The sequence below is a fragment of the Canis lupus genome, chromosome 8 (assembly GCF_048164855.1).
Source record: "Canis lupus baileyi chromosome 8, mCanLup2.hap1, whole genome shotgun sequence".
Lineage (NCBI taxonomy): Eukaryota > Metazoa > Chordata > Mammalia > Carnivora > Canidae > Canis > Canis lupus.
The window spans coordinates 9942-21283 of NC_132845.1; the positions used below are offsets into that span (position 1 = coordinate 9942).

Below are 11342 nucleotides of genomic sequence, written 5' to 3' on the forward strand. Positions count from 1 at the left end.
GCGTCTCTTGCCTTCCAGGGACAAGGAGCTACCCGGCCCCAGCCTCTAAGAAACCAAGGTGAGAGCCCGTCCTGGGCCCCGGGCAGGACGTTGGGGGGGGGCTGGGGCCAGCTGTCCACACCCCGTCCCCCAGGACATCCCCGGGCGTCTCCCCAGTCCCCCGTCCCAGCGCTGCACGGGCTGCCGGGAACACACCCCAGACCCGGAGCCGCGGTCCGCGGGGGGCCCTGTGCCTTCCGGGCTCCTCCGGGTTCCGCGGGGGACTGGACGCGGCCCGAGCGCCCACCTCCCGTGGCTGGAGCCTCACCTGTGGCCCCCACTTGTCCTCTTCCAGAAACTCCGCCAGGAGACCCGGCGCGCAGACAAATGGATAAAAATGCTCAAGCGATGGGACCACTACCTCCCCAGCGAGAAGGTGGGCAGCCCTCAGTGTCCTCCTGCCCCGTCCTTGGGGGAGCCCCCTGCCTGGGGAGAGTCTGCTGGGAGCCCGAGCCTCCCCAGGCCCTGGGATGGCGGTGGGGGAGCGTCAGGTCGGGCCACGGTCCCTGCTCCTCGTGGGGGACGGGGCCCAGCTCCAGGGAGACCCAGCCTCTCTGCAGACACCCTGGAGCCGAAGCCGGAACCTTCTAGATGCCTCGCGCCCCCTGGGCTCCAAGGGGCCGCCCTGGGCCCCTCTCACCAGCACTGCCTTCCTCCCCGCAGCTGCAATGCTGGGTCTACAAGGGGGTCCCACCCCAGGTGCGGGGACAGGTGTGGCTGCAATTGCTGAACGTCAACCAGGTTAAGGCCAGGAATGCCGGGAAATACCAGGTGGGACCCTTCCACTCCCCGTGGACCCTCAGTCCCTTCCCTGCCCAGGGCTGACCCTCCTTGTCCCCTCCCTGTCCAGGGCTGATCCCCTGTCCCCTCCCCTCCAGGCCGAACCCCCATGTCCCCTCCCCACCGGGCTGAACCCCCGTGTCCCCTCCCCACCAGGGCTGACCCCCTATGTCTCCTCCCCACCCGGGTTGATCCTCCATGTCCCCTCCCTGTCCAGGGCTGACCCTCAGTCCCCTCCCCACCCACGACAGCTGGGCACAGGCCCTCACGCAGGCCCCGCGGGCACGGTGGGCACTGCCGCTGTCTCCAGCCTCCCAGGGGAAGGGTGGAGGTTCCTGCAGGACACACTCCCATGGTGGCCCCAGGGCTCCCTGCCCAGGACGGCAGCTGCTGACAGGTCGGGGTCTGTGTCCCTGACTTCGGCTCCTCCTCCCGGGGTCTCCCCGCAGGAAATGAAGGAGGCGGTCCTGGTCTCCTCCCGGGACATCATGCAGATCGACCTGGACGTCAACCGCACGTTCCGCAGTCACACCATGTTCTGGGACCGCTACGGGGTCGGGTGAGGCTGCTGGGCCAGCGGGGTTCAGGGGCCCGGGAGAGGCCCCGGGGGCTTCTGTGCAGGGGACACGGGATCGAGGCCGGGGGGAGCGACGGCAGCAAACAACACACTGCCACATGGTAGGGCCCCATGCCCCCACCCCCAGGGTCTCAGAGATGGGGAGGCCCCAGGACGGGGCCTCCAGGGGTCACCGTCTGAGCTGAACCCCAAGGGGGTGAGGGGCGGCCCCGTGAAGAGCAGGGGGCCGGGGTGGGGGCTTGGGGGGCAGGAAGGGGACCTGGGGGCCAGGTGCATGGCCGCGGCTGGACTGGGACACATGGACCCGACGAGGGTCGGACAGGTCAGGGTGACACCCACCCTCGGTGCTTTATGTACTTCTGAATTCCGGGCATTTTATTTTAGAAAAATTGCAGTTGGTGAGCACACATAGCATGACGACCCCCAGATGCCGCCCCGGTCCAGGCAGGCCCTGCGCTGAGCACACGGGGCCCCAGGGGCAGGGGCAGGGGTCACAGCAAACCCCAGACTGGGGTCGCCTTTACCTGTAGACGTCTCCGTGTGCACCTTAGAGAAGGGGGTGCCCTGTGTCCGCAGCCCCCCACCCCATCCCCTCAACCACCGCCCCCACGCCATCCCCCTACATCACCCCCACACCATCCCCCACCCCCCCCACCCCTACACTATTGGTCCCGCCCCCCGCCACAAGGACGCGGTTCAGCTGCCCCCTGTGGGACAAGCTCAGCTTCCCCGGCCACCTTCGGGTTCTCTGGACGGCCTGCTCCTGTCAGAAGCCCGGGTGTCCCGTAGAGTCCCCAGGGGCTGCGGGGAGGTGGGGAAGGCAGGGAGCCCCCGATAGGGGGCTGCAGGTGGGTGGAGCAGAGGGTGCAGCTATCTCTGTGTGCAGCGGGCGGGGTGTGTGGGAGCCCGGGACCCCAGGGGTGACCTGCAGGGGCGCCAGGGGTGGGGCTGGGGAGCCGCCAGGCAAGGGTGGCTGGGCTTCCCGGGGGGCCGCTTGGACCGTCTCCCCACGAGAACTCGGTGCTCCTCCCTGCAGGGAACCTGCTGCCCCCCGGGGCCCCCACAGCCCTCAGAGTGCGGCCGGGTCAGGCTGACCTGTGACCCCCAGCCCAGGGGGAGCCGGCCTCCAGCAGCCCGGGCCCGGGGGCCGCGGAGCCGGGGTGCAGACTCAGGCCACCGTTCGGGGGGGCATCGGGCGGCTCCTGGCAGCGCTGAGGGGGCCGCACCCCGTACCCCTCGTGCTCAGATAGTGATCCCAGGGGTTCGCAGCCTGTATCGGGGTCACACCTGCACGTTCCCTGCCCTCCTCACGGAGGCTCAGACCTGGAGCCCCGAGATGCTCTGGGATGGGCGGGCCCAGGGTCCCCCCCACAGAGTCCAGCCCAGGGTCACCTGGGAAGGCGTGGGGGTGCGCTCAGGGCCACGGACACCCCGGCCGTGTGGGCTCGGGGCAGAGGCCACGTGGGGCTGGTGGTGTTCCCGGGACACGGGGCCAGGCCAGGCCAGGGCAGGGGAGGAGAGGCTTCAGGGACTGCGGGGACCGGGGCAGGGGGAGTGTTGGCTCCCAGGGGGCGTGCAGGGGGGTGGGCCGCAGGCGCTGGTGGCGCTGGGGGAGCCCGGGCCTGCACACCCCACAGCAGGAGCCACTCGGAGGCGTCGGACACCCCAGGGTGCACTTAACCCCCGGCCGCTGCACATGTGAGGTCGCCACCTGTCCCCGTGCGCAGACCTGACCCCAGAGATCGGCCCCCGCGGAGGGGCCCTGCGGGCCGTGGGGCCTGCGGGGCGGGTGTCGGCACCTCGGCGGCCTCGCTGGGTGGGGGCTGACTGAGCAGCACCCCCCGCTGTCCCCCCTCCTAGGCAGTGACCCTGTTCCACGTGCTGGCGGCCTACTCGGTGTACGACACCGTGAGTGTCCCTGCCCCCGCCTCCTGCCCCGCGGGCAGCCTTGTCCTGAGTGCTGGTGACCAGCGGGACTCACAGTTAGGGCCCCAGCTCCACGGCCCCGAGATGCCGGGGAGGGTCTCTCTCCTCCGGGACGGGCAGGGGGCGGGGTGCAGACCTCCCAGGGGAGGCAGGGCCTGCGTGCCTGAAGGCCGGGGCTGCCCGGGGCCCCCGCGTGCACCGCGGCCGTCCTAGAGCTCGGGTCTGGACCCTGACAGATGGCACTACTGACGCGAACCCGGGCGGGGAAGGCTCCCACTCCCCTGAAGGGCAGGAGGCTGAGGCGCCCAGGAGGCCACCCCCTTCCACGGCGCATTCCAGAAGGGTCCCCGAGGACCCCAGCTCACGCAGTCCCCGGCCCCGCGGGGTGTCCTGGCCCAGCTCCCCTCGTGGGACCTGCCAGGGGCCACAGTCAGCCCCCTCCCCCGACCTGCCCTCCGGGGGGTCTCCAGACCTGGCAGGTCCCCTGCAGCCTGGCACAGCTCACGGAGGCCCCTCCTGCTGGTCTGAGGACGGGGGCCCTGGCACGGCGGCTGCAGGGCTCGGAAGCGGGGCCCGGGGTGCTGGCACCCGAGCTGGTCCGGGTGGCCCTCACCTGCCCCCCTACCCTCTGGGAGCTCCCTCCGGGAGCCCGGGCTGTGAGGGAGCCGGGGGAGCCTGACGCCCGCGGGGAGGACTCAGAGGGGCCTCGGGGCGCACGCCCTCCGTGGGGCTCTGGCTCTTGCAGGAGATGGGCTACTGCCAGGGCATGAGCGAGATCGCGGCCATCCTCATGTTCCTGCCCGAGGAGGACGCCTTCTGGGCGCTGGCCCAGCTGATGACCAACGACAGGCACGCCATGCACGGTAGGGGCCCGCCGGGCCGCCGGGCGGGAGGGGAGTCAGGAGGGCCTCCCTGCAGGCTGCTGCACCGGGGGGCAGGCAGGGAACCCCCAGCCCGCCCCCCCACGGGCAAGGGCCCCGCCTCCCCGGTGGCCTCGGGGTCCCGGAGCCACGGCCACCCGCCCCACCGTCTGCAGGCCGGGCTCGCACTCCCGCTGCTCCCCCAGCCTCCCGACCGGCTGCCTGCTTGCCCCCCAGGCCCCCCTGCCAGCCCACGGCCACACGGGGCCCAGGGGGCAGTGTCTCGCCCCCTGCCAGCCCCCAGCCTCACTCCCAAGCCCCACAGAGGGCCGTGCACGCCCATCACCCTCCCCGTGGCCTGCACCCGCTGCCCCTCGGGGCTGGGGACCCGAATGTCCCCGTGGCGGCCCCTGCAGGAGAGAGGGTGCTGGGTCAGCCGGGCCTGGTCCTCAGCCCCAAGCCCACGCTCCGCGGGGTCTCTGTGAGGACGAGGGTCCCCGGGCCCTGATCCCCGGCCTGGGAGGCAGCCTTGCCCTCTGGGAAGAGCAGGTCCAGTCAGGGCTCCGAGGGCGGTGGGCACACGGGGGTCAGGGCGTGGGGGGAGGCCCTTGCCCCGACACCCCCCACCCCACCTGGTGCAGGAGGAGGCCCTGACCGTGGGGCCTGGGGCCTTCTCAGGCTTCTTCGTCCCGGGCTTCCCGAAGCTCCTCAGGTTCCAGGCTCATCAGGAGCGCGTCCTCCAAAGAGCTCTCCCCGACCTGAGGAAGCACATGGCGAGTGGGAGCTCCTGAGGCTCCGTGTCCCCGGGGCCTGGGGCGGGGGGGTGGGGGGCACGGCCCTCCGAGCTGCCCAGAGTTGGGGTCACGTTTCTCCCCCTCGGGGCTGGGCTGGGCCGTGAGGAGCGCGTCCAGCCGGCTCCAGGGGCCACGGCGTGGGGCCTGAGCACTTCCTGCCCTCCCGCCAGGACGAGGAGCAGATGTCCACTGGCATCTACACCCCAAAGTGGTTCCTGCAGTGCTTCCTCGGCCGGGTGAGGCCCCCCCGCCCCCGGACTCCCACTCCCGGACCTGCCCCCTGCCCCCGGGGAGGGCCCAGCTCAGCCCCACCCTCCAGATGAGCCAGACCCGACCCCGGGGCCCTGAGGCTGAGGCTCGCAGCCCAGCCCGTCCTGGAGAAGCCCAGAGGGTCCCTGGACGAGGTTCCGGGGGGCGGGCCGTCTCTGCCTCAGCTCCCCCGGGGGAGGCCGGGTCAGCCCGGGGTGTGGACGGGCCCTCGGCCCATTGGGCGGCCAGCCTGGGGTCCTCTCGAGGCGTGGTGTCGTCAAGTGCGTCAAGTGCGGGCAGAGTCTGTGCCCCCAGGGGTGCGGGAGGTGCTGGCCGGGGTGGGAACCCGGAGCGGCCGGGAGCCCTGATCTCCCTGGGAGGAGGGCACGCACAGGGGGGCTGTGGGGCCTCGTCGGAGGCAGCCGGGGGGCAGATGGCAGGCCTAGCCTAGCCCCAGGCCGCTCCTCCCACCCGCTGTCCCCTAGAACCCCTTCTCGCTCCTGTTCAGGCCGCTCCTCCCACCCGCTGTCCCCTAGACCCCCTTCTCGCTCACCCTGAAGCTGTGGGATGTTTACGTGCTGGATGGGGAGCGGGTGCTCACGGCCATGGCCTACACCATCCTCAAGGTGCACAGGAGTGAGTGAGCCCCTGGGAGCCCAGGGGTGCCGGGGGGGGGCAGGGGCGGTGACCCTGTGCTCTGAGCAGCACCCAGACCTGGGGCGGGGGGACGGCGGGGCAGGCGGGTGCAGGGGGGCTCCCTGAGAGGAGCAGTGGGCAGGGGCCACCCCGGCCAGCGCACTGCCCACGGCGTTCCTGGGCACAGCGGGACCCCAGCCGCTGGCCCGGGGGGCACCGGGGGCCCCAGGGCGGGGCCCTCTGGGTCTGACTCTCGCCCACCGCCCAGAGCGCCTCCTGAAGCTGCCCCTGGAAGGGCTCCAGGAGTTCCTCCAGGACTCTCTGGCCCAGCCCTGGGCCCTGGAGGACGAGGCGGTGCTCAGACACCTTCGGGCCTCCATGACCCAGCTCTGGAGGATGCGGTGCGACCTGCCCCCCCCAGGTGGGCTCAGGGCCCCGGCCCCTCCCGACTCGGCCTGCTGGGGCCGCCCACAGGGAACAGAGCCCCCGGGGCCCCCATCCTCATCTCTGGGGCTCTCCTCTTCTGCTCCAGCCTCGGGAACCCCAGGCCAGGGCTGGGCGGGTGGGCACCCACTGCAGGGCCCGGGCACCAGTGTGGGGGGCTGAGCACAGGGTCAGGCCGGGGGCCACGCGGGAGCCGTGAGGACCCCCAGGGCCCCCAGTGGGGGACACACAGCCTGCTGGAGATGCTGACCCCGTGGCCTCTTTCCAGTGGGACCTGAGGAGTTGCCCACGAGGCCCCTGGGCCTGGAGCGAGTGTCCCCGGTGCCCGGGCCTCTCCTCCCTTCTCCAGCCTCTGAGACACCACCCAGGGTGGAGGAGCAGGCCTCCCCGGGCCCAGCCACCCAGCCTGAGCTGTCCAGACCCCCTCCCGGCCAGGCCATCGTCCAACTTCCCCCCAGCGCTGGAGCTCCCTCCCCACCCTCCCAGTGCAACAAGATGGTGCAGGCAGGCGGCCCCCGGACATGGTGGGCTTCAAGACAAAAAACGGGGTCCCCTTCCCTTCAGCACCTGCCTGGGCCACCCCAGAGGCCCCGCGACGGACCAGGCCCTGGAGCACCCCCGGGACTCCCATCACGGGGTTCCCCCAGCCCCCGAGGGACGACGCTGTCAGGCCCAGGACACTCTTCCTGCCCCACGGCCACTGCAGCTCGTGCCCCTCGCTGGGCTGAGCCCGCTGCCCCGAGGCCCCGCACAGGCCTGGGACCCTCTGCCCTCCGCGTCCACGGGTCAGCTCGATGCTCGCGGGCCTCGGGGGCAGAGCGTGGCGGTGAGGGCGGGGGCCCGGAAGCTCTGGCCCGCCGTCACCGTGCCCTGCCTCATCTCGCTGTCCCTCCCAGAGGGTGGCACCCCCCGCACAGGACACCAGCCCCTGACCCAGAGGGACCTGGGCTGGCCTGGCCCTGGGCTCTGTGGGGGCAGAGGTGACTCGAGCACCCCCCCAGGCCCATCACGACGACTAATGGGATCCAGCGCCCCAGAGCCCTGCCCAGGCCTGTATTATGGCCTCACTTTACCTCATATACATGAACCAAGGAGAGTAAAACTAACCAAGTAGGAGTGAAAGGGGAGGGAGAGAAGAAAGGGCAGGAGGCAGAGGCCAAGAAGAAACTTTCATCATAATAGTGATAGAAGTGAGACAGGCTACTGTTGACTGAGCACATTTAATGTGCCAGACATTGTGCTCACCTAATCCTTACAAAAATCCTCAAATTCTGATCACTAGTGTGACCACAATCTTATCTTCCCAGCCACAGTGACAAAAAATGCACAGGGAGTCAAGTGGAGAGGTTGGGGATTTGGGAAGTGTTGAGCAATTAGAACACCTGCTTTAGGGGAAGGAGGTAAAGGAGGCTTGGAAGATGTGGAGGCTCTGAGGACAACAGTGGTTCCAAGAAGGAAATGCTTGGGTAGGAACCCTAGAACATGATGAAGGGCAGGGTATGGCTCTGCTGGTTTCTGGGTGGTACAGAGAAGTGAGGAGAAGGAATCAGGTGTCATCCAGGTAGATGATAAAGTCACCAAGGATGGCAGCGAGGGAGACAGTAGGGAGGTACACACTTTATTTGCCCATTTATGAGTAGATGTTGAGCTGAGCTCTGCTATGTGTCTAGACTGCGTGGATACAATGGTGACCAGGACAGCTAGGGCCTTGTGTAATGGAGCTCAAGTCTCTATAGGAGTGACAACACAACCAAGCAGCAAGTACACAAGAAAAATGCCAGAAAGTGATTAAGTGCTGGCAAGTCATGATGTGGGTACAGATTTGGATTGGAATTGGGTAGTTTAGGAAGGTCTCCTTGAGAAGGTGACATTTGAGAGGGATGTGAAAGGTAAGAAGGGGTAAGCCATACAGAAATTAGGGGGAAGAGCATCTCAAACATGGAGAATAGCTGGCACAATGGCCCTGGTGGGAATAAGCCTGAAGGAGAAGAACAAGGTCGGGGTGGCTGGGACATAACGAACAGGAATGAGGTTCCAGAGGTGGGAGGGGCTGGATCATGTGAGGCCTCATTGCCTACAGTTTGCTGTATCGATTTTAATCTAAGAACAGTGGGAAGGTGGGAAGGGTTTTGATTAGAAGGATGATCTAATATGTGTGTGTGTGAGTGTGTGTTTTATAGTTAACTATGGGGCAGCCCGGGGGGCTCAGCGGTTTAGCACCACCTTCAGCCCAGGGCCTGATCCTGGAGACCCGGGATTGAGTACCCGAGTACCCCGTCGGGCTCCCTGCATGGGGCCTGCTTCTCCCTCTGCCTGTGTCTCTGCCTCTCTCTCTGTGTGTGTGTGTCTCTCATTAATAAATAAATAACGTCTTAAAAAAAAAGTTAACAAATCATTAAAGTTAACTATAGAGCAGATGGAGCAGAGAGGGGAAACATGGTCCCCAGGAGAAGTAAACATCTTTCACAAGAGGTTATTGTGTTAGGCTGTGTTTTGTTTTCTCAGATCTTGAAGTAGAATGCATTTCTAAGGTCAAGAGTAATCTGAGAAGTGTCTGCTCCTGTGGTTGGTTGTGAGGAAGTCAAAGAGAGGCACAGACCAAACCTCTTCTTATGGAGGAGAGAGAATGTGCATTTTTCCATTCCACTAAAAAGCAGACAACAGAAGAAGAAATGTATTTATCTCTCCCTGCAGAGGATGTGCCACCCACTGTCCTCTCACCCCAAGGTACCTGGAATCCCTTTGCCATATCTTTATCCTTCCAGTGGTTTAACAAATTAGACCCTGCCTGATTTCCTAAACTGATTTCAAGGGCTCTGGCTTGGGGAGTTCTCCTTCCTGTCATCAGAACGAGCTCACTGACTTGGTTTTCCTTTCCTGTCCCCTGTCACTAAGACAATGGAGCTGGGTGTCACCTCCTTGACTCTACACTGCCCCTCCTCAGGCTTCAGATTGTCCCTCTAGAGTCTCCATTCCTCCTGCTGCTTAGGTGGTCCAAACTCCTCATTTTCACCAGGTTTCACTTGGACAGCATGCTGGGATGAAGACGGGAGCCCCCAGATTATCTTTGCACCCCTGGAAGCTGCTGCCTTGGCCTCCTAAGCCTGGAGCAGTGGCCAGGCTACGCCTGCTCCCAGCCTGGATTCCATAGCTCACCTACCATCAGGTTGCTTGCAGGAGCCCCGTGAAACTATGGATGATTCGGTGCAGGGAACTCACATTTTCTGCCTCTTCCATGAGTTCTGGTTGCCATGACACTGCACTGAAGGTCATCGTACAAGAGTGGCTCATGCCGAGTAAGGACACCGTATGTGCCTGTCTCTGCACTAAGATCTACATAGGCCCATCTCATGAGATCCTCATAATCTTCCTGCAGAGAATTCTTCCTACATCTTTATCTCCATTTTTTTAGAGGAGGCTCTGAGGGGTTGAGGAACCAGCCTGCTAAAGAAATAGGATGGGATTCTAACCCAGGAGTCAAGCTCCAAAGCCTCAGGGGGCTTTAACCATCACATGCTTACCACAGCCTTAACCGTTGTTTCTCCCTCACCATGATTTCAATCTGAAGATACCCAGCTGACGCAATTTACTTTCAGGTTCTCAATAACAAAAATCTCCCATCATAGATTCCACTATCCATTTGAAGATTTTTTTTTCAACTTGGGCCCTGGGAAGATGTGGAAGAGGTTCTGATTACTGGTGTCAAATCCCAGGTCCCTAATTTCTCCCCGAAATTTCTCATTTTCTTAATCAATGGACTTTTAAGTGCCACACATGAAAGAGTTACCAATGTTTGGAATTACAGATGTAATGTTGTCAGTACTTAATTGTTCTTTCCAGAATTTTTATTTTTTTTGTATCAAACATGTATTTATTTCACTATCAGGAAGGAAGAAAAGAAGGAACAGTGGGGAATAACAATGAAATTGGGGGGAAGAGAGAAAAAGAAAGTGTTGCAACTTGTTTCTGACCATCCATGCTATTAAGTTCTCTGTGCAGTGGGTTTCACTGCAGGCACATAGACCATCCTTAGACTTGAGTTTTCACCTGGCTAAAGGCCACAATCTCTTACCTGTAGTGCATGGTCAGTACCCTTGAACAGAGTTGGGGCTCAACAAAGACTGATGGGTTGAATCAGATGTGGCCACAATGCAGATAGTGCCAATATTTGGCTAGTTTGAGGTTAAAAGTCCTATAGATTTACTGTTATCGAGATGTGAAGTCATTTTCAGTTATTTAGAGACTTGGGAAAAAAACTGACATCATGATTCAATGAGTTCCTGAGAAAATGCATAGAATTTTTTGGCCACATATTCTGTTTTCCTGGTTCGTTTGACATATTGCTATGCTAAATTTGAAAACAAATGTCAAGCATAATTATTATATATGTAGAAATTCACCTCCCAGGGATCTACATTCCTCATCTGGAAAATGAGGGAGTAAACCAGATGCTCCCTAAAGGGCTTTCTAGTACTTGTTCTCTCTGGTTTATGTATTTCAGACATTATATAACACTTTTTGTTTATTATAAACTGAAAAGAGTAAAAAAGGATAATATCCAGCCCCCAAGTTCCCAACTATGTTAGAGCTGATCTACAAAGTAGATGTCTAAGGGATTATGTTACTTTGGAGTAAATAAAAAGAATAGATTAGCACTCTGAGAAGATGCTTGGATTGTGGCCTTCTAGATAAATTCCATGCCTAGGCATTTGCAACAATATCCTTGTGTCACAGACAAAAGGATTATTCCGTGCCTTTGAATATATATATATATATATATATATATATATATATATATATATGAATTAAAATAAGGTACTAAACCGAAACCTACTATGGTATTCAAGTATTTCTAACTTTGTGTTTTCACCCAGAATGTGTGCATCATTTTTTGGTTCTTTTGTGTTTTCTTTTTCCTTTTTTTAGAAAAATGAATAATATATAAATAACAATGACTTAGGCCTCTTTTATTTTTAAAGTCATGCAATATTGCAAATAAACTCTTCAATGCTCAAGTGTGTGTGAGGTTATATTTAG

The 11342-nt window shown here is 61.9% G+C and overlaps 2 protein-coding genes across 2 annotated transcripts; both read left to right on the top strand.

Moving 5' to 3' along the window:
- The first annotated feature begins 338 nt into the window (after positions 1–338).
- On the top strand, positions 339–3522 carry LOC140637501 (TBC1 domain family member 26-like). Its single transcript, XM_072833933.1, has 4 exons — positions 339–415; positions 703–810; positions 1269–1378; positions 3257–3522. Exons 1-4 carry the CDS (start codon positions 377–379, stop codon positions 3261–3263), a joined length of 264 nt encoding a protein of 87 aa, XP_072690034.1. The 5' UTR covers positions 339–376; the 3' UTR covers positions 3264–3522.
- Positions 3523–4032: 510 nt separating this feature from the next.
- Positions 4033–4973, top strand: LOC140637502 (USP6 N-terminal-like protein). Its single transcript, XM_072833934.1, has 2 exons — positions 4033–4185; positions 4861–4973. The coding sequence occupies exons 1-2, from the start codon at positions 4071–4073 to the stop codon at positions 4971–4973; spliced, it is 228 nt and encodes a 75-aa protein (XP_072690035.1). The 5' UTR covers positions 4033–4070.
- The last annotated feature ends 6369 nt before the right edge of the window (positions 4974–11342 follow it).